The 21,667-nt window shown below is 40.5% G+C and overlaps 1 protein-coding gene and 1 long non-coding RNA gene across 18 annotated transcripts in view; both read right to left on the bottom strand.

The window, feature by feature from the left end:
* The window catches only part of MIOS (meiosis regulator for oocyte development), a 38,333-nt gene extending 25,223 nt beyond the window's left edge, over window positions 1-13,110 (bottom strand). For 4 of the 16 annotated variants that reach the window (XM_021101993.2, XM_021101995.2, XM_021101997.2 and 1 more), the window contains exons 1-5: window positions 12,917-13,110; window positions 11,864-11,942; window positions 10,099-10,218; window positions 5,164-6,505; window positions 4,733-4,831 (exon numbers count right to left, since the gene is read on the bottom strand). In XM_021101993.2, coding sequence (XP_020957652.1) covers window positions 4,733-4,831; window positions 5,164-6,457 — 1,393 coding nt within the window. In that variant the 5' untranslated portion in view covers window positions 6,458-6,505; window positions 10,099-10,218; window positions 11,864-11,942; window positions 12,917-13,110. Of the gene's footprint in view, window positions 1-4,732; window positions 4,832-5,163; window positions 6,506-10,098; window positions 10,219-11,863; window positions 11,943-12,112 lie in introns of all 16 variants that reach the window. The other 12 variants (XM_021101994.2, XM_021101996.2, XM_021101998.2 and 9 more) reach the window with 5 other exon arrangements.
* A 3,949-nt stretch (window positions 13,111-17,059) lies between these two features.
* LOC110255476 (uncharacterized) overlaps window positions 17,060-21,667 on the bottom strand; it is a 217,504-nt gene continuing 212,896 nt past the window's right edge. Inside the window, exons 4-5 of one of the 2 annotated variants that reach the window (XR_014815865.1) lie at window positions 19,622-19,725; window positions 17,060-18,870 (exon numbers count right to left, since the gene is read on the bottom strand). This is a non-coding gene — a long non-coding RNA (uncharacterized LOC110255476). Of the gene's footprint in view, window positions 18,871-19,621; window positions 19,726-21,667 lie in introns of those variants that run through there. The other variant, XR_014815866.1, reaches the window with a different exon arrangement.

The following is a 21,667-nucleotide window of genomic DNA, read 5'->3' as shown; positions in this document are numbered from 1 at the left end:
ATATATGATTTTAACATATCTCTGAAAAGAAATTAAAATCATATTTATGCATGTTATGCATAAAGTGACAAGACTGCATCCCCTAAATCTGAGAATGCCCTGTATATAATCAATGTTCTACAGTAGGTTATAAAGGAAACAAGTTCACTTAAACATGAAAAAAAAACTTGTTTCAAATACTACATCAACCAGACACTATGTTATTTGTATATATTAATTTGTTGAATTTTACATCTATATAATAAAAAAGCAGTAAAATTATCCAGTGTTTATAAGGACATGTGTTCTTAAAAACCCAGATCCCAGTTATTCTGCCCCTCAGAGTAATTCTTAATATGCCTTCTAGATCAGAGTTTAAGTATGAAAAATACTTTCATTGTGCTGGATGGAAAGTTAACCAACATTTATTATAAAATTTTTTGCCATCTTAAAAGGAAGGAATTAGATCTATGGACAATACTATGCTCTGCAAGATGCACAAGGCCTCCCTCAGAGTTTTCCTCTTCCCAACTGATTCCAACACTTAGTCCGACCAATAAAGCAGACTCTGTTCCTTTGCTTCCTTATCTCCAGAGGCCTACACCTCCAAGATTTTACCCACTCTTTTCATGGACACACTCCAAAATGTTCCTTCTCCAAAGAGCCACTTTCTAACCATAACTTCATAGGCTTCCAGCTCAAACGCTCAACCTTAAAACCTCTGACCACTTTTATTTTCACTTATCAATCTTCTATCATTTTCCTCCTTTTCCAAGTTAGACCCCAAAGACCAACAAATCAATCATTCTCTTGCTTGCATCCTTAATTCTCTTGTCCCACTGTCCCCTATTCGAACTTGTGAAAAAACAACACTGCCCCCCATAGTCCTCCTATTTCTCAAGACAACCTCTCTCCTCTTCTCTGTATCTTTTCTTCGCAACCTCCATGCCCATTCTCACAAAGCAAACCTACTACATGGAAAAAATAGGAGTCATCAGATATGTATAACAGAATCACTTTGTTGTACACCAGAAATTATCACAACATTGTAAATCAACTATACTTCAATAAAACCTTAAAAAACAAACCCAGAAACCTACAGTGAATTATCTTTAACAGAGGAGGCAAGAATATAAAATGGGAAAAAGATAGTCTCTTCAAGCAAGTGGTGCTGGGAAAACTGGACAGCTACATGTGCATCAATTAATTCAGAACACAGCCTCACACAATGCACAAAAATAAACTCAAAATGGCTTAAAGACTTAAACACAAGACATGACACCATACAACTCCTAGAAGAAAATAATAGGCAAACCATTCTCTGACAGAAATGGTACACATGTTTTATTAGCTCAGTCTCCCAAGGCAGAAGGAATAAAAGCAAAAAGAAACAAATAGGACCTAATCAAACTTACGAGCTTTTGCACAGCAAAGGAAATCACACACACACACACACACACATACACACACATACACAAAGACAACCTATGGAATGGGAGAAAATAGTTGCAAACAATGCAACTGACAAGGACTTAAAAAATGAAAAAAAAAGAGAAAGAAAAAAATAGGAGCCATTAGAGGGAAAACCTTTCAACCTCCAGTCACTGAACCATAAACAACCTGCATACCTTTCCCTTTTCCCTTTGGCTAGTGTGGAGCAGGTGTTTATCCTCCTCTTAAAGCTAACTCTTCACATGTGCTTTGGAATTCTGTTCTTCCTAGGAATTTTGTTCTTCATCCTCTTTACCACACATCTTCGACCTCTTTCTATGGGTTTCCTCTCATCAACATTTAAACATGCTTAAATTAATCTCATGTTAAAAACAAAAACAAAGCCACACAAAAGCCCTTGCTGCTATCCCATATCTTTTTATTCTCCTTCATATAGACAGATTTATTGAAAAAAGTAATTAAAATTGAGGACCTTATTTTTTCAACCTAAATTCCTGGCCCATTGGACATCTCAAACTAGCTATCTTAATTTCAACTTATCCCCAAATAAACTCTTTTCTTCTTCTCAAATGCATTCTTCCTATGTCATTCTACCTAACTGGTACTACAGTATTATCCCAGTTGCCCTAGCGTGCTTTCATTTTTCCTTCCATTCCATCCCCTTTACCCAATTAATCATTAAATTTCGTCCCACCTTCTAATTTACCCACATTTCTCCAGCTCTTCTGCCACTAACTTTCGTAAGAACACTATCATATCTTGCCTGACTACCGTGACTTCTGAGGTCTCTGCTATCAATCTTGACCCCCAACTCCTTCCACACATGATAGCTCTAAAAGACAAATCTGTTACTAATCTTTAAAATCTTCCCTTGGCTTTCCTTGTTAAGGATGGTAAATATCCCTAAACCCTCACCATGATTTCCAAGTCCTGAGTTATAGCACTGTTTGCCTTTCCAAGTCCTCTCTCATGCTGTTCCAGCAATACTGAATGTGCTGTGCTCCCTTTCCACTGGGCTCACTGCACATGCTTTTCCCTGTCTGAATGTTGCCTTTACCTCCTGCAGCAAAGCATCACCAATCCCTACAACCAGATCGTGAATTCTTCTATACATAATCGTCTGTTCTTCATATGATAACTGTTTACTGTCAATATTCCAAACTGTAGTTGATCCTTGAATAACATGGGTTTGAACTGTGTGGGTCTACTTATACACAGATTTTTTTTCAGTAAATACAGTACCTGTATTTTCATTTTATAGATCTGTAAATGTGGGGAAGTTAGTGTTCAATTAAAGATCACAATATGTGAAATCAAAAGAACTAGGATTTGAGTCCTGATGCTACCCAAACTGTTTCAGCCTCCTGCCTCCGGGTGAGTCATTTATCAATTTCTTTATTTTTAAGGCAGAAATAGAATTACACAGATTTCTGACTGAGAGAAGGGGGGTCAGCAACCCTAACCACCTCATCTCCTTGTTCAAGGGTCAGCTGTAGAATGTCACCTCCCCAGGAGCAGGAATGATATCCGCCTTGTTCAGTCTCCATGAGGGTTGAGACTTAGCTACTTTGTTGATAGTTACATTTCCAACTCCCAGGAGAATTCTTGGCATATAGTGAGCAAGTAATATTTGCTGAGTGAATAAATTTATCTCATATTGAAGTTGTAAGAATTAAGCAACATAGAGAAAACAACTAGCATGATGTTTAATTCATAACAAGCACTCACTATGTATTATGCATCACCAAAGTTAAAATTTAGCTGTGTGCTCTAATAAACCTGGCATTAGGGTTACTGTGGGCAAGATGACTCAATATGTTGACTTCTTATGTGCTGAATTATTAGAGATACAATTAGAGAAAGAAATATGGCCAGAGAAAAGACTGAAACCCAGGACTGCCATCTTTGACAGTCATTTCTTTACTTTTTACTTTTAGGTTGCAGAAACAAAAATATCTAAATCAAACCAAACCAAACCAAAACCAAAAGTCTACCAAAGAGAAACTCAGAGTCTTTTTCAGTCTGGGTAAAGACTATTCTTGGCTCAAGTCAAGATATTCAGTTCATCTCTACTGTACCAGAAACATACAAAGATATTCCATTTTTTCCCCCTTACTTTCCTCCAAAGGTAGTTTGTTGGCTTTTCCCTAAAATATATGAAAAAACGGTAATACTGAGAATGCAATGTGGCATGACCTATTACATAACTATAAATACTATTTATAGGACTAATACAGTATAACTGCCCTTTTACTTACATTAGTAAAGAATGGAAGTCTCTAACTGAACTCTTTCATTTTATTATTTATAATAAAAGTTATTTTTTTTGGTGGGGAACTAATAAGAGAATGCCAAAACAAAATAGATCATATAACTGGTCTACTGAATCTTCAGCAATGTAGACCAAAGAAATTTAAAAGTTCTTTTAAAAATGACAACAATATAACCATTTAACTGAAATGTTTAACATTAAAAAATAGCATTTTATTTTGTATTCTTTGTGTAGTATTTATGAAAGTCCTATATTTAAAACCAAGTTGGAGTTACTACTTCTATAGCCACTCTTTGATGAAATAATGTAAATAGTTTTCTAGCAGGTTTACTTGGGCCCAAGTTTGAGAGCTATCAAAAAATAAATGCCAAATCCTAGGTTGGGTAAAATAGCCATAATATAACCCACAATTCAATTCCAACAAAAACAAGTTCTTTAACAACTGTTTAAAGAAGTCAGTGGAAAAAACATTAAGTTTGGCTCTCTTGTCTTTATTTTAGTCTTAAATCATTTATTAATTTCAGTACTACGTTAATTCGTATATTCATTCAATCATCCAGAACTATCTCAGGTAAGGCTCCTCAAGTAAGGCCATACATCATGTCATAGTTATGTAGTACTTACCTTTAGATAGCTAAGTGAAAAGGCTTATTAGGCAGCAAAATAAAAAGAGGTCTCCTTCAATTAGAAATTTTTTTATTTAGTTTTTATAAAAACAAATACTGTGATAAAATCTGAACAATCAGGATCCTATAAATCATTTAATATAATACTTTTCAAAGTGGGTTTTTCAAAAAAAAGGTGAATGAATAAGTTTAGAAAATCAACACCACTTTAAAGAACCAAGACTCCTTCTAAAAAAAAATTTAAATATAAAAACAATTATGCATTTAACTCCATAATACACTAAAATATCTAATATATGAAAAAGAATATTTGTGTATACTATCCTGAAATAGTTAAATATGGGGAAAAAATAAGAGTACAAAAATTATAAACATATTACAGAGAATAAAACAATTGTCTTACCCAAAGATGATTTTACAATTGATTTAATTCCTGCATAAACCAATGATCCTTTGTTGCCTGGAGATTTCTGATCCATATCTTCTGTATACTGCTTCATAAGTATTTAAACGCATAGGAAATACTAGTGCTGATGCATAATAAAATATTTCAAAGGTAAATTTATTTTGATTTGGAGCCAATTCATAATGAGCGTCAGTGCAAGAAGTTGGTTCTACTCTACTGTAGAGACATATTTTTTTTTTCCTCCTACACAGTCTGCAAAGCAGTATTACGAGTTCAACAGTTTTAAGCAATTTTACTTTGTAATTTTAGTATTATGTAACTTGTATTTACACATTAAACATTCAGTATATTTAGAGACTGACCTTTCAGCAAACTTCAAGAACATTTCTATCTGATTCATCTCACAAAATTCACAAGACAAAGGATATAGTGCAGAGTATACCAGAGTGACTTGAGCTGTGGATCTTCGTTTCCAGCTAAAATATGGTTTCTCCACACCTGTTCTGTATCAAGACCGTACCTTGATAAAGCTCGAAGGCGCATCTTTGTTGCTATGTCCTTTTCTAAAGAATTATCGTTTTCTTCTTCTGCACATTCATACAAATGACGACCACAAGCCCACATTAAAGATGTAATTGGGCTCCAGGCAAGAGATATTCTTTCAAAAACAGTGAAGTCAGACATTGTTCGGTTGGGAGTTACAACTATCATTCGATTCTGACTTGTTGGATGCCAAGCAAAAGAAGCAATGTAATTTTCACAAGGTTGCACACTTCTTTCAATTATTGTGGGTTCAGTTTCATCCCCAATGGGAGTGGGTGTGTGCTGCATATCATATAATCTAATAATATTACTATCCCTTGTTAAAGTTGCAAGCAGACCAGTCCGAGTTGGACACCATGCTACTTTTGTTAGGGGCTTAGGTTGCTCAGTCAAAGTTAAAACTGGCTTCTCAAATTTCCTAAGATCCCATATTGCAACCTGGCCTTCATAGAAGGAAGCAACACGATCATGGAAGTATGGGTCTACTGTCACCCCCTGAACAGCTTTTGTATTCACAAACATCTTTTGGCTTGTATTCCGAAGATCGAAAATGGCCAGGTTACGATGCATACCTGCAAGGAGAAGTTTCTGGTCTCGTGGAAGCCAACAGAGAGAGAGGCAGGCATCATTCTGCCCTAGCTCATAAAGTGGTTTTGTTACTAATAATGTTGTTTCAGTTTCACCTGCTGAAAGTCTTACTTTCTCCAAGGGAACTATATCAGGAGTATATTTGCTGCAGATATCCCAAATCAGCACTGAAAAGTCAGCTCTATGTTTATCTAGACCAGCAGCAAGCCAGTTACTATCCAGTGGATTCCATGCCAGGGTATTGCACTGTCGTGCATGCTTTGGAACAAATTCTTTTCCTATTAAATCTTTGAACTTTGAGTTATGATCTTGACCTAGACTTGTAAGTACAACTCGACCGTTTGCTTGTCCAACTGCTAGGAGACATTCAGGATCATAATTGAGATACCAAGCGACACATTTCATATAGGGTGTTTCTGAATTTATTGACAGTAATGTAGCTGCAGAGTCTTCAGATAAACGTAAAGACCCAGCTTTGAGTTCTGAATTCACAGTTGATTCCACATGATAAAGGCTAAGTTCAGAGTCACATACAACAAATCTATCCACCTGGTGTGGTGCCCACAGTATATCAGGTTTGGTACCACTCATGTTTATTGATGATCTCAAAGAGTCCAGTTAGGTCCATTCACCGAAAACCTGTTTAAAAATAAAAAGATGTAAAATGTTAACAAAGTACAATTCTTAGTTGAATCAACTATTCACAAAGTCCGGAAATTGCCTATACAGGTACTCTGTTTTTCAGTATACTTATATTTCTTCTAACTGCTATGAATTCAAGACAATATTTATTGATAAGAAGTGAAAAAGAACTTCCTCCAATAAGATGAACTGATAAGAATCTGAGAATTCCATTTTGACTTTATTTCCCATGATCAATTATCTTAATTGTGCTGTTACTGGTACCTTCAATTTAACCTCAGGGTCAAAATAACTTCAGTATGGTGAGTGAAATAATAAATATCATCTCTTTGAAGGGACTGAAACTTTAAAGGGTCATGAGTCATGATCTTCAGCAATAGTTTAAAGCAGCACTATCCAAAAGAACCTTCTATAGTGACAGAAATGTTCCGTATCTATACTGTCTAATATGGTAGCCACCAGCCACATGTGGCTACTGACCACTAGAAATATTAACAAGGGCAATTCCTAAATTTTACTCTATTTTAATATAGCCAAGTGAGGACACCATAATGGATAATTCAGATTGCAAGTTCAAAGCCACTATTCTCGTCCTCAACTGTCAATGATAAGAACAGGAATATACTGAGCAGAGTTGAGTTCTATTCCTAGCTCTGCCATATATAAGCTGTATACTACAAAAAGGCCTTTGTGTTTGGGGGTCTTTTTGTTTCTCATCTATACAAAGGGCTGGTTTAGATTAGCGTTTCCCCAACTTCAGTTATTCATGTACCACCTGCACCATTATTTGATATTTTTTTAAGTTGATTCCGTTTTAATGTCTGAAAATCAATTCTAATTTCATTAAAAGGTCCATGAATCATTGGTATGATAGGCTAAATATGTTTTTCCAAATGTACATTAAATAAATATATAACAATTAAAAATACTTGATTGTATATTACCTAAATTCATTCTGTTTATGATCAGGAGGACACACTGCACTTTGGAAAACTGAATTAAATGAGCATTAGAGGCCCTTTCAGTTTTCAATTCTATAAACTTTGTTTTCTTCTATTTCTTCTTTTGTCTTTTTAAGGCTACACCTGCAGCACATGGAAGTTCGCAGGCTAGGGGTGGAATCTGAGCTGCAGCTGCTGGCCTACATCACAGCCACAGCAATGTAGGATCTGAGCCTCATCTGTGACCTATACCACAGCTCTTGGCAATGCTGGATCGTTAACCCTGAGTGAGGCCAGGGATCGAAACCGTGTCCTCATGGATACTAGTTGGGTTCACTACCACTGAGTCACGACCTATTCAAATTTTGGGCAGGTATTGAAATGGAATTTTTGAAAAGATAAATATTCTAGTAGTAATTTAAGCACATATCCACTGAAAATAGTTATGGTAAAAAGAGTAGTTTAATAATAACAGCTACTTACAAAAATGTAAATGTCTATTTTTAACCAAGTCTGGCTAGAGGTGTGGATTAAAAAATGAACACAGATACTCATAATCTTCATGGCACCTGGTATCTACTGTCAGTTGGTAAACACTAGTTTACCCACGTTGTCAGTTCTTAAAGAGTAAAGCTAAAGTTCATTCATCTCTATTCCCTGTACCAGATAGAAAGCCTGGCACAAACTCCTAATAAATTCAGCTCAAACATACCTGCTTTACTTTTTGATCTTGCAAAAGTTTCATCTAGTAATTATTAGTCTAGCATTTCAACAGACTCATAAAATTTAGATGATTGGGAAAAGCCTGTAGAATTCTTATACTAGCTTATTTCCTTCTTTAATAGGGCTGTAGCCTAAGATCAATTACTTCAATTATATTACCAGCACCCTCAATTTCTTCATTTCTGTGACTCTAGCTCAACACAGTTACTTCCTGCCTTCTTTCCTCCACTCAGGCTGCCAAAGTCTCTTGGCTCTGCAGACTGACTCCATAAGAAATTAAGGTAAACAACATGTCTGGCCAGTGGTGCTGGTATAGCAATTCTTTCTTTCCATTCTGGCCTTTATGAAATTCATCTTTTTTTATTTTTTTATTTTATTTATTTATTTTTTGTCTCTTCTAGGGCCGCACCCCAGGCATATGGAGGTTCCCAGGCTAGGGTTCCAATCAGAGCTGTATTCTGCCAGCTTACACCACAGTCACAGCAACTCAGGATCCAAGCTGTGTCTGCCATCCACACCACAGCTCACAGCAATGCCGGATCCTTAACCCACTGAGCAAGGCCAGGGATCGAGCCTGCAACCTCATGGTTCCTGGTCGGATTCGTTAACCATTGAGCCATGATGGGAACTCCGAAATTCATCTTTTTTAAAATACAAACTTACCCAAATTATCCAACTCCTGCCTAAAACCCTCTCATGGTTTCCAACTGCTTTTGGTATACAGTCTCAAATCTCCAATAACAACCTATAAAACCCTAAATACTTTGCCCTCTATCTACTGCTCCAGCTTCAATGCAGCCCGTTCACCTCCCCGTTAACTGTGTTCTACCTACACTGTCCTTCTTTTCAGTCCCTAGAATGTAATCTTCCTGCCTCCAAACACCACACCTTTGCAAATGCCTTTCCCTCTGGTTAGAGCATTTTTCCCTCCCTTCTTAGCCAAGTTACAACTTGCTCAACCTTGACATCAGCCATCCTCTATCCCCTCCCCAATCTACATTGGGTTACTTAGATACATACTCTCTGAACAATATTCCTTCCCTTTAAATCACCCTCTCCATCTCTCCTGCTAGATTATAAATTCCATAAGAACAGGTAAAGTATCTGTTGCTCTTCATCTGACCCTCTAGTACCCAGAACAGTGGCAGGCTCTTAGGAGATACTCAGTAATTATTTGATAAATGAATGCACTTGTTAAATGCTCCCTATGACTTCTCACACTGCTTTCTCCAAGTTTTACCAATCTCCCAGTGCTTCCACCCACTGCCCTTTCTAGTTGGGATTGACTCCAGCCAAAAGCAAAGTGCCCACTGTCCAATGATGAATAGGGGCAGCCCTGAGAAGATCACTCTAATACAATGACTTTCATTCATTCTATAAATATTTATTGAGCATCTTCTATGTTCCAGACACTGCTCTAATTGCTGGGAAAACAGTAATAAACAGGGAGAGCTAAAGTCCCTGGTTGCTATGAACTGAACTGTCTCCCCCACCCCAAATTACCAGGTTAAAGCTCTAATCATCACTTCTTTTTTTTTTTTTTTTTTTTTTTTGCTATTTCTTGGGCTGCTCCCACGACATATGGAGGTTCCCAGGCTAGGGGTCGAATCGGAGCTGTAGCCACCTGCCTACGCCAGAGCCACAGCAACGCGGGATCCGAGCCACATCTGCAACCTACACCGCAGCTCACGGCAACGCCAGATCGTTTAACCCAATGAGCAAGGGCAGGGACCGAACCAGCAACCTCATGGTTCCTAGTCAGATTCGTTAACCACTGCGCCACGACGGGAACTCCCTAATCATCACTTCTTGTGACTGTCTCAGACACAGTCTTCGATAATTAAGGTTAAGGTTAAATGAGGTCATAAGGGTGAAGCCCTGACCTGACAGAACTGATCCCTTTAAAAAAAAAAGAGGAAAATATACCAGGACTCTCTCCCCATGTAAAAACACAGGGAGAAGGCAGCTGTCTGTGAGCTAGCAAGAGAGCCATCACCAGAGCTGGATTATACTGGCACCCGGATCTCAGACTTCCAGCCTCCAGATCTGTGACAAAATAAATTTCTGTTATTTAAGTCATCCAGTCACTGGTATTTTGTTATGGCAGCCAGGCGAACTAAAGCACTAATTTAATAAGCTTGCATGCTAGTGCGAAGTTATGCCCAAACTTAAAGGGAATTTTAAAATTTAAGAAAGAAGAAAAAAGAGAGGCAGTTTGTCTAACAGGACATAGCTAAAACAACAAAAAGAAGGAATAGATACTGTCAAGTAAGGCTTCGTGCATACTCATGCCCTCACAAACTGAGGGAGCCTCTTAACTGGACGTATCCTGAGATCTAGCTCATCCTCCCATCTCAATGAAAGACAAATGTTAAAATAAGCACACTTTTTATATAGGTATCCTACAACTATTCCCTTTAACAAATGATCTATGTAAGAAAACTTGGTGTCACAGGGAAAAATCATTTAAAAAGTTACTATGATTTTAAAAACTATTTATGAAGAGTCATCTGTATTACTTCTGATGTTATGTACATATTTATATCACCATCCACAAAATCTGTTACAGTAATTCACAGAGAATCACAGAACTTGTTAGAAAGCGACTAGTAAACCCTGCTTAATTCACATAGGAGTAAAGTGAAGACCAGAGGTTTTAATTCTTGTCCAACACCTCCCCACTCCCATCACAGATTACGGCACAAAGGATCAGCTACATCATTTGCAGGGCTCCCTTATTTATAACTTATTAAGAATTTCAAGACCGGAGTTCCCGTCGTGGTGCAGTGGTTAACGAATCCGACTAGGAACCACGAGGTTGCGGGTTCGATCCCTGGCCTTGCTCAGTGGGTTAAAGATCCAGCGTTGCTGTGAGCTGTGGTGTAGGTAGAGTTGCTGTGGCTCTGACGCAGGCCAGCGGCTGCTCTGATTCGACCCCTAGCCTGGGATCCTCCATACGCCACAGGAGCGGCCCAAGAAATGGCAAAAAGACAAAAAAAAAAAAAAGAATTTCAAGACCATGACAGCAGAGCATTAAACCAAGTGCCAGGCCTTCTAAAGATGGGCCTTGTGTGACTGCACAGTTTGCACACCATGAAGTTGAATAGAGAGGTACATCTATAAGCACCACCTTGAGAAATGTACAACTGATCCTTGAGCCAGTCGGGGGTTAGGGTAAGATGATCCAGCACATATAACTTATAGCTGGCCCTCTGTATATGTGGTTTCTCCGATCTGTGGTTCCACATCCCCGGATTCAACCACTGTGGATTTTGCAGTACTATAGTAATTATATCAGAAACAATCTGTGTATAAATAGACCAGGGCCATTCAAACCTGTGCTGAGTCAATTGATGGATCCTGGCTCGTAAACATGAACGACTAGGAATAAGATGGAGAGCAAAGACAAGTGAACCTGGAGTCAGAAAAGATCTCATGCCACTTACTAGCTAGACCCTAACAAGTCCCTTAATACTCCAAGACTCTCTAAGATGGAGATAGAACCTACCGTTACCTCCAACTCAGAGTTCTAACAATCTAATGAGTTCTTTCCATCAAAAATATGTCAGTATCACTAGGATTCCCTTCAACAGTCTTGGAAATAAATGTTTTCAAATGCTGGAGACACTGAAAAATTGGGGGTTAATGGCAAGCAATTTGCAGTCATTACAGCTTATATTTAGATCCTCACCTTCAAGTTTAACAAGTGTTTCTGAGCAAAAGAAAGCCATGCTGATTCTGTATTCCTCACCAGGACATCTCTAATAGCACTGTCCCAATAGAAACATAGTGTGAGCCATATAATTTAAAATATTCCAGTAGCCACATTGAAAAAAAAAAAAAAAAGAAATAGATTAAACAATATATTTAACCCAAAATATCAGAAACATCACCCTTTCAACATACAATCAAATCTAAAAATTATTAATGAGAAAATTACTTTTTGGGGGGTTTACCAGGTCTTAGAAATCCAAGCTCAACTCTTTCTGGCTGGCTACTGCACAGTGAAGATCTCTGTAACACTAAATGTACAAGGTAGCCAAACACCCTTTCACAAAATGCTGATGTCTTCAACTTTCCTTATTATGACAAATAACAACAGCAGTTTCAAGAAATGTCTCCCATCACCATCTTCAAGGAGATCCTCCGTATACCTTCATATTTTCCCTTAAAATACAGTTGTACAAAAGGCCTGCAAACGCAGTCCTTTGCTAAGTAACTGAGGAATGCTCGGGGCACATGTGAGAGGTTTTATCCTCTTATGGAATTTGCCTGACTCGTCCGTGCAGAGGACAGGGCTAACCAGGTGACCAGGCCCTTTAAGAAGTATTTAATACAGTACAACTAGAGAAAGGGGAGACTCTGCCGGAGAAGTCAGAAATCGGAGGGTGACTCCCACGCTCCAGACACCTGGCTGAGCCTCTCGTCTAGTGCGAGGACGCGGCCCCGCACAAATCCGCCACAGCCGAGGCTGCGGCGCGGACCCAGCACCCCCGGAGAAGGTTCCCGCGCGCCTCCGGGCCGTTTGCTGCTACAAGGCCCGGCCCGCAGCCGCCCGGCGCGGTTATACCGCAGCGCGGAACGTGACTACCCACGCCTCGGTTCCCAGGAAGCCCCCGGGTCTACCCCCGCCTGAGCTTTCAACTGGGCTTTGCTAGACGCCTCGCGGCCGCCCCACCCGAGCCCCTGACTCGGGCCTCGCGACCCCGAGAGCTGAGACGCGGCCCGGGCCGCACTCACCGACCTGGGAGGCAGCGCGGCAGCCGTACTGCCGCTTCCGGCCTGGTCACCGCCCCTCCCGCCGCGGGAGACCAGACGCCGGCAAGATGGCGGCCGCGGCCGGTAACCTGGGCCACCCTGCCGCTCTGCACGACCCGACCACCGCGCCTCGCGCGGACTCTCGGACGCCCCTGGGCCTCGGAAGGGGAGTTCCCCACCGAGAGCCCCGCCCAGGCTCCCGCCTACTCCTCGCCGGGAGTCGCCCCGCCCCGGGGCGGGGCTACTGCCCCAGAGGCTCCGCCTTACACCTGAGTTCTTGGGTCCGCCCCACGGGCCCCGCCCCACGGGCCCCGCCCCTGGAACCCGCTGGCCTACCGACGGGGACCTGGACTACCTCCGCCAGCCGCCTTATCGATTTCAAGAGCCTCAGACACTTTAGCTCATTTAATCAGTTTTAATTTACATTAAAAATTTATTGCGGGCAATTGATGCAGTAGAAAGTCCTGGGTATTTGGTTCACGATTGATTCACTCATTTACCCATTTCACAAACGCGTCCTGAATGCTTATTATGTACTTGGCAACGTGCTGGAATATTGGGGCATCGGAGTGACCAAAAAAGATATGTTCCAGAGTGAAACAGACAATTGGAGTGATGCCTACTTAGGGCTAAATCGGTGTCCCCTTAGTATTTGAGGTGTGTATATCAGGAATGCTTCCTTGAGGATAGCTAGGCCGAGACAATAACGACGATGAGATTAGCTGGGAAAGGGAACAAGGCAGAGAGGGTTGGAAGAGAGACTTCTAGAGTAGAGGAAGAGACAGTGCAGGGTCAGGAGGAAGGGCAGATAGCAGTGGAGGAACAGTGGAGTATGGACCAGTGAGCCGAGGAAGTGGGGACGGATTAGGATGATGTTTTAGAAAGGCATTTAGAAACCAGGTTAGTGAGTTTGGATGGACTTTTTCCTAAAGGCATTGGTGGACTCATTGAAGGTTTTTAACCAGAGGAGTGAAGTGATCAGTTTTTCTGAGAGAAAGCAGGGAGGGGAAAGGTAAATATCCAAATGACAGGTGACAATAACCCAGACTACCAGTGGTATGGAGATTAGGGAGGAAAAGAGGTGTGTGGCCTGGGGAATATTTAGAAGTTGGGATGAACAGAGCTTGATGACTGAGTGAGGGAGAAAGAGGATTCTAGGTTTCTGCTGCCATAATTGAAGGAATGGTGCTGGCACAGATGTTACAGATCTGACACAGAATTTCTTCAGGTGTCTGGCAATCTTTGCTTGTCTGTTCATGGTTAAAAGTGGGTGGTTTGCAGGGTTCCTGTTGTGGTTCAGTGGTAACGAACCTGACTAGTATCCATGAGGATGCGGGTTCGATCCTTGGCCTAAGTAGGTTAAGGATCTGGTGAGCTGTGGTGTAGGTCACAGACACGGCTCTGATCTGTGTTGCTGTGGCTGTGGTGTAAGCCAGCAGCTACATCTCCGATTCGACCCCTAGCCTGGGAACTTCCATATGCTGTGGGTGTGGCCCCACCCCCAAAAAAGTGGGTGGTTTGGGGCTTATGGTGATTAATAGCATGTGAGCTTAATCCTGATGATCTTCAAGGCAGATGGTTTGGGTAAGAGGATGAGTTTGGGGAGCATATTGTCTGTGGAGGTCTAAGGGTCCTTGTCCCTCCTGCCATTGGTAAAGTGGAGGCTGAGTCCTAAGTTGAGATACCACATGATTCATCACTTCAAACACTGCCTTGGCAATCTTCTCAGTGCTTTTGGCCCTGGCCTCAAATCCTCAACCTCGGCTCAATACAAGTCCCTTCCTTACCCACTCTTATGACACAAAGCTGAGGAAAACTCCCTTCTCTCTCAGGAGGTGACTTGCCTTCCTACTTCAGAAAGGAAGTTATACTTAAGAATTCCCACAGCCTCCTACTTTTTCCTCTTTCCTTCCTCCTACATCTTCATTCATTCTCATTCTTCCCTTTTTTTTTAATGGCTACGCCCAGCAACATGTGGAAGTTCCCAGGCCAGGGATTGAATCTGCGGCACAGCTGAGACCTATGTTGCACCTTCAGCAACACCAGATCCTTTAATTCACTGCACTGGGCTGGGGATGGATCCTGCACCTCTGCAGGGACCCAAGCCACTGCAGTTGGATTCTTAACCCACTGTGCCACAGCAAGAACTCCCCATTCTTACCTTTTTGTAGCTGATAGAGAGGCAGAGGAGGGCCCTACAAAGAGGAGAAACTGCCTTCCATGTGTCTTCAACCTCCTCATTTCTACTGATTCTTTACCTTCAACATATGTTCAAGTCATTCCAACTTTTCTCCTCAAAGGGGAGAGCCATGCTCTCTCTAATCCCATATCCACTGTCTTCCCCTGAATTCACTCCACTCAGGCTTTCACACCCATCATTCCACAAAAACTCGTTTTTCCTTGCCTATTGTTGTCTTCCCCTTCTGTAATATATGCTCCACATAATTGGTTTTCATTCTTTGTTACCTCCACCCCCAGGTGTTAGCAAGGCACTTGGTGACCCAGTTAGGGATGACCATTCCTTGCCTATATCAAAAAGCTATGACCAGTGAGATGTGAAGCAAACTGGGGCATGTCCTTAAAAGAGAAGCTGCCTGGCATGGTGGTTGAAACCGAGGAGACAAAAATGTATAAAACAGAGTTCAAATTTTCAGGGAGCTGGCATCTAGTGGGGAGACACACACACACACACACACACACACACACACACACACACACAACAAGGACATGAATTCAGGGATCAGAAGCTTTGGAATTGGAAAGACTCACATTTGAAACTAGATTGCACTGTGTACTGGTTATGGGAGCATGGCAAGCCACTGGCAAGCCTCTTCAAACTGCACTTTCCTCAGCTTGTAGGATTGCCTCGAGAATTAAACAAGATAACAGATGAAAGATGTTTGGTACAGAGCCTAGCTCGTGGTACCCACCCAGTAAGTATTATCTGTTCTAATGAACATTAACACAGTGCAATGATAGAGACATAGGAAAACTATTGCAGTAGCAGGGTCTGCCAACACCCACTCTGGATTTGGAACCATTGTTTCTGGAGGAACTGAATCTTAGAGAATGGCCTTAATAAAATGGCTGTTCACATAAAAAGAGAAAAAAAGAGAGAGAGAGAAACTGCTTGCTGTCTACTTCCTCTTCTCCCTTCTTGCTGTCTGGAAAATGGCAGATAGAAACATTCACTAGAAAAGGAAGCCATGTATTAAGGAAGGCATAGCCATTCCATTAGCCTCAGTCCCACCCTAATTCCAGGAGCTGAGATGTCTCCTCCCTTGGATCAGCCTCAAAGTTCTGAGCCATTACACAAGAGAAATTAAAGTTTCTTCTTTGAAAAGTTACTGTTTGTTTGGACCTGTTTATTACAGCAGCTTAGCCTGTTCCCTAATAAATAGGCAGGGGCTCTGTCTGCTTTATTCTCTGATTAATCTCCAGGACTAAAATGGTGCATAACACAGAGTGTATGCTTAATAAAAATTTGTTGAATAAATCCTAAAACAACATCCTTCTCTGCTCTATACCTCCCTCCAGCTAACATCTTTTTCTCTCCTTCCTTTTTGAAGCTTTTGTGAAAATGTTTCCTTCTCATGTTGCTGCCAGTTCCTTGTACTCTAAAGTCCCTAAAGGAGCAAGTGACACTTTTCCCATTCTTGGAAACTAATTCTCCTTCTCCACTAAACTGTTGCTGGTGAATGAAACAGGAGCATGTCCCTTAAAATAGAAGCTGCTTGCCTTCCACATCCTCTTCTCCCTTCTTACTGTCTGGAAAAATGGCAGACAGTATTTTCCTTGTGGGTAATAAACATTCAGTACAGAACTTTGGATTGCCTACTGCACCTGACTACATAGTATATATTCAAAAATACTGAGAGGGCGAGTGCATTGTACTTGTTGGAAGATTAAACCATTTCAGGGAATTTAACAGACTAGTTTGAGATTACACTAGTTGTCTTTATCAAACACACATTTTTGTGTTGGAAGCCAGAGTTGCTATAGTTCAGTCTTAGTGTTTGTCTTGTTTATTTAAATGTTCTTCTTTTTAAGCTCCTGTATTTATGTTGTAGTGATCAAGGAGAGGATTTTGTTGTTGTTGTTGTGGCTTTAAACCAATAAAGCACAACAATTGAACATTGCTGATTTCCTTTTTATTTACTGATGCCCTTTGGCAGCAATTCAGCAACTATTGGAATATTCTGTGGAATCTGTGATTGCCCAAGCCCAACTCCCTTTATTTTCACACGCACAAAATCAGTCTGCCTGAGAGCAAATTTTACTCTTTTTCAAGTGGAAATTAAGGCCCTGTGAACATGTGGCATGGCATAATCTTTTTTTTTTTTTTTTTTTTTGTCTCTTTGCTATTTCTTGGGCCGCTCCCGCGGCATATGGAGGTTCCCAGGCTTGGGTCTAATTGGAGCTGTAGTCTCTGGCCTACACCAGAGCTACAGCAACGTGGGATCCGAGCCGCGTCTGCAACCTACACCACAGCTCACAGCAACGCCAGATCGTTAATCCACTGAGCAAGGCCAGGGATCGAACCTACAACCTCATGGTTCCTAGTCGGATTCGTTAACCACTGCACCACGACGGGAACTCCGCATAATCTTTTTATAAAGGATGAGAAAATCTGAGATACATAAAATGGTTGTCTTCAAAAAGTATTCTAGCACACTCCCAAATAAATTTTGTGAAACAATGCACTTATTCATACATTTTGGGGATTATATCTAACATTGTCATAACAAATTTACAAGGTTGCCAAGGGTATTTTTTTTAATTACATTTAAAATATTTATATTGTAAATAAAACTGTTATATTACACTTAAATGTATCCTACAGAATTTAAATACCTTACTGAGAGAGTGTTTCTCAGTATCAATCATTTAAAAATTTAGTGAGTAAGGAGTTACTGTTGTGGCACAACAGAAACGAATCTGACTAGGAACCATGAGGTTGTGGGTTTGATCCCTGGCCTTGCTCAGTGGGTTAAGGATCTGGCATTGCTGTGAGCTGTAGCGTAGTTCACAGATGTGGCTTGGATCTGGCGTTGCTGTGGCTGTGGGTGTAGGCTGGCAGCTGTAGCTAATTAGACCTCTAGCCTGAGAACTTCCTAAAAAAAAAAAAAAAAAGCGAATAAGCCATTCTTTTTTTTTTTTCCTTTTTTAGGGCTACACCTGTGGCATGTGGAGGTTCCCAGGCTAGGGGTCCAATCAGAGCTACAGCTGCCGGCCACAGCCACAACCCTGCAACCACAGCAACACCAGATCCGAGCCGAGTCTGCAACCTAAACCACAGCTCACAGCAGCACCAGATCCTTAACCCACTGAGTGAGGCCAGGGATTGAATCCGCAACTTCATGGCTCCTAGTTGTTTCAGCTGCACCATGGCGGGAACTCCTGAATAAGCTATTCTTTAATTGTAGGATGTTTTATATTATTCTTTTTTTCTCCTTGAACTTGTTTTTTTCCATTCCATTCCATTTCTGTATTTGATAAGAAAAAATTATATAGCATATACTATGTGCCAGATACTTTACAACAGAGGCTCATTCAGCACTCTGCAGGTTGGATGCCGTGGTAACCATATTCCAAGATGGAGATTAGGATGTAGGATACTTACTAGAGAGTGTTCTTGAGATCAGCTGGAAGAGAGGAGGAAGAGACAGGATTGGGCAGAGGGAGAAGTTGCACTGTGACTGAGTACCAACAAAGGCCTCAGCAAAACTATGGGAAACTTTGGAATTGGACTAACCCTATCACATTATCTTGAGTTGGGATGAGGGACCCAGGCCTTTATACTAACTCACTGATGCAGATGTGACATTGATGTGAGCCGTCCCTTGAAAAAAGGTAACTTTGTGTGAGGCAGTTTTCTGGGCAATGCAGTCCCTAAAGAAGGGGGATGGCTGAAGACTGTCTGTTGGCAACACTCCCAGTCTGGAAGAAAGAGTAAGTCAATCATTACTGAAGGGGCACGTCTGGGTGGTGCTTCACAGCATCCACCTCATGTTCGTCACAATTTTATGAGGATGATCATTTCCCCACTTTACAGGTGTGAAAACTGAGGCACAGAAATCTTAAATAAATTGCCCAAGATACCTCTCGAGTAGTGGAGCTAGGAATATGAATCCAGACAATCTGGCCCTATCACTGTGCTTCGCACTACTGATCCATGAGCTATCAGACAAAATAGTCACTAAGCTCATTCTGTGTGCCATTAAAATTAAAACAGAGGCTGCCAAGCTTTTTTTTTTGGTAAAGAGTAAATAATGAGAGAGTAAATAATTTCATCTTTTCAGGTTATACTGCCCTATCACAAGTCCTCATTCTGCTGCTATAGTGTAAAAGCAGCCATGGACAGTTTATCAACAAAGGGGCATGTCTGTGTCCTAGGAAACTTTTTTTTTTTTTTTTACAGAAACAGGGGGCAGATTGGATTAGTTTTCTAACCCCAGTTTTAGGAAAAAAAAAAAAAGCTTATCCCCACCCTGGTGCAGTGGGCTAAGGATCCAGTGTTGCCGAAGCTGTGGCGTAAGTCACAGCTGTGGCTTAGATTCGATCCCTGACCCAGGAACTTCCATATGCCCTGGGTGTGGCAAAAAAAGTATTTAAAGATAGAAGAACTACTCATGGTTTATTGTTATGGGAATAAAATAGTACCAGATTGAATAAACATAATGATGCTAACCTTATTTTTTAAAGACTAGAGGGAATTGTTCCAACAGCAGTAGATTTTTCCGTGTGGTAAGTTTAAAAATGATCATCATTTTCTTCATTATACTTTTCTGTTTTCTGAAATAAAAATATAAAACATTTTTAATGAGAAAAAAACCCAATGAATACTACTTTAAAGAAAATAGTTGGAGGAATTAGGATTCTAAATTCCATAATGATAGACGCTTCCTGACCCTATGCACAGAATTGTCAGAAATAATAAGGTTCAAGCAGCATGCCAAGTGCTTTATTAACTGGAGTAGTTTTAGGATGATAATTGCAACATTGGTGATGCAAAGATTTCCTGCTTTGCTCACTGCCTCTTCACAGGGCCTCTGTTTCATTTGTGGGTAACACGTTGTTATGGACTGAATGTTTATATCCTCCCCAAATTGATACATTGAAATCCTAACCCCTAAAGATATGATATTAGAAGGTGAGGGCTTTGTGAGGTAAGGTCATGAGGATGGAGTCCTCATGAATGGGAGTAATTAGTGCTCTTGTACAAGTGACCCCAGAGAACTTCCTCGGCCCTTTTCCGCCACATGAGGGCAGCACTCTGAAACCCTTTACCAGAGCCCAGCCATGTTGACACCTCATCTCACTTCCAGCCTCCAAACCTGGGAGAAACAGATTTCCATTATTTATGAGCCACCCAATCTATGGTAATATGTTACACAGCCCAAACTGACTAAGAAACTGGGCTCATCCCTCCTGATGAATACTCTGGCACTAAAGCAGCCACCATCAACATTACAATCAGATCCCAGTGAAACCATGGCCATTCTCTGCCTTGGCTCTCTCCTCTTTGGACAGGATTTGAATGAATCACATTTGGGTTTTTGAAATGAAGAGTTGGCTAAATTCTGCTAATTTCTCTGTTTCCATAGCCATTGTCCTTGTTCAGGTCTTAATTCCCTCACCCAAACAGCTGTCTTCCAACTGGCTTCTGGTACCCCTGTGCCTACCCTATTACTGAGCCATTGATCTTCCTGAAGCTCATCTCAAGCAACTCTTTTATGTAGAACCATTCATTGATGCATGTTTCCTGCAGACCAATACCCAAACTCCTCAGCCTGGAGTTAAGATGTCAATACTGTAAGTCTTCATGGTTGGTGAGAAAGAAAATTTGTATTGTCAACGGATCAAGTTAATTTTAGCATTACCTAAACTCAATGAAGCCCAAAGCAGTTGTAAAAGTAAGCTTCTCTTGATGGTAAAATGAGAAAAAGATTTCCGGAACCAATACTGGAAGTTAGAGATACATCTAACTATGAAGATAATGAGTTCAGAACCAGTGTCATTTTGAGGTAAAGACCAGGTTGCCAAGAGATTAAAGCACATCGGACCAGTCTGAGTCAATACCTGGACAGACTCTGATGTAATGTGCAATGTGTGACTATAAAATCTTTAAAAAGATAATGGACTTAATTCTCATGTTCAAAACCTTGGACTCTCAGCAGCGTATTTGAAAAGCTAAGCCTGGTTTTCTTGGCTAAATGTAAGTGTAACCCCAGGAAGAAACGGATGAGGTAAAAAATCAGAATCATAAAGAGAATCAGAATTAGAATCAGTGCAGAAATGATGAGAAAACAAATTTACTTCCCAAGTTTTAGTCCTTTTGCAGTTTTATATCAGTCAGTTTTATAATTGTTACAATGTTGAGTGTATTTTGTCTTCTTTCGAAAAATTTAAAAAGAATTTGCTGCTCTAAACTTGGAAAAAAGATTCTACTTGCAACAATGTTTATGAGTTTGGAGAAACCTAATATTAAGTTAATATATTTACATGAATTATCTGTATAAATGAGGTATATATTATTTTAAAGTTAATGAATTAATAAATGGTGACTATTTCATTCTAGGTAACATGCACAAAATCTTCTGGGATATTAAAAAAATTTATCAGCATGAAGTCATTGCCATATATGGCCCAACATAGCTTTCCAACTTGTTCCTTTAACCCATACTGACTTGAGCCCTACTGAATTATTTCCAATTACTTTTACATAGCAATTTCC

The sequence above is a fragment of the Sus scrofa genome, chromosome 9 (genome assembly GCF_054392235.1).
Source record: "Sus scrofa isolate SSC_HxYL_T2T_F1_AM1 chromosome 9, Sscrofa_HxYL_maternal_Yorkshire_Landrace_v2.0, whole genome shotgun sequence".
NCBI classification, from domain to species: domain Eukaryota; kingdom Metazoa; phylum Chordata; class Mammalia; order Artiodactyla; family Suidae; genus Sus; species Sus scrofa.
Note: the sequence above shows the minus strand (reverse complement) of the source record. Positions and strands in the feature narration are given on the sequence as shown.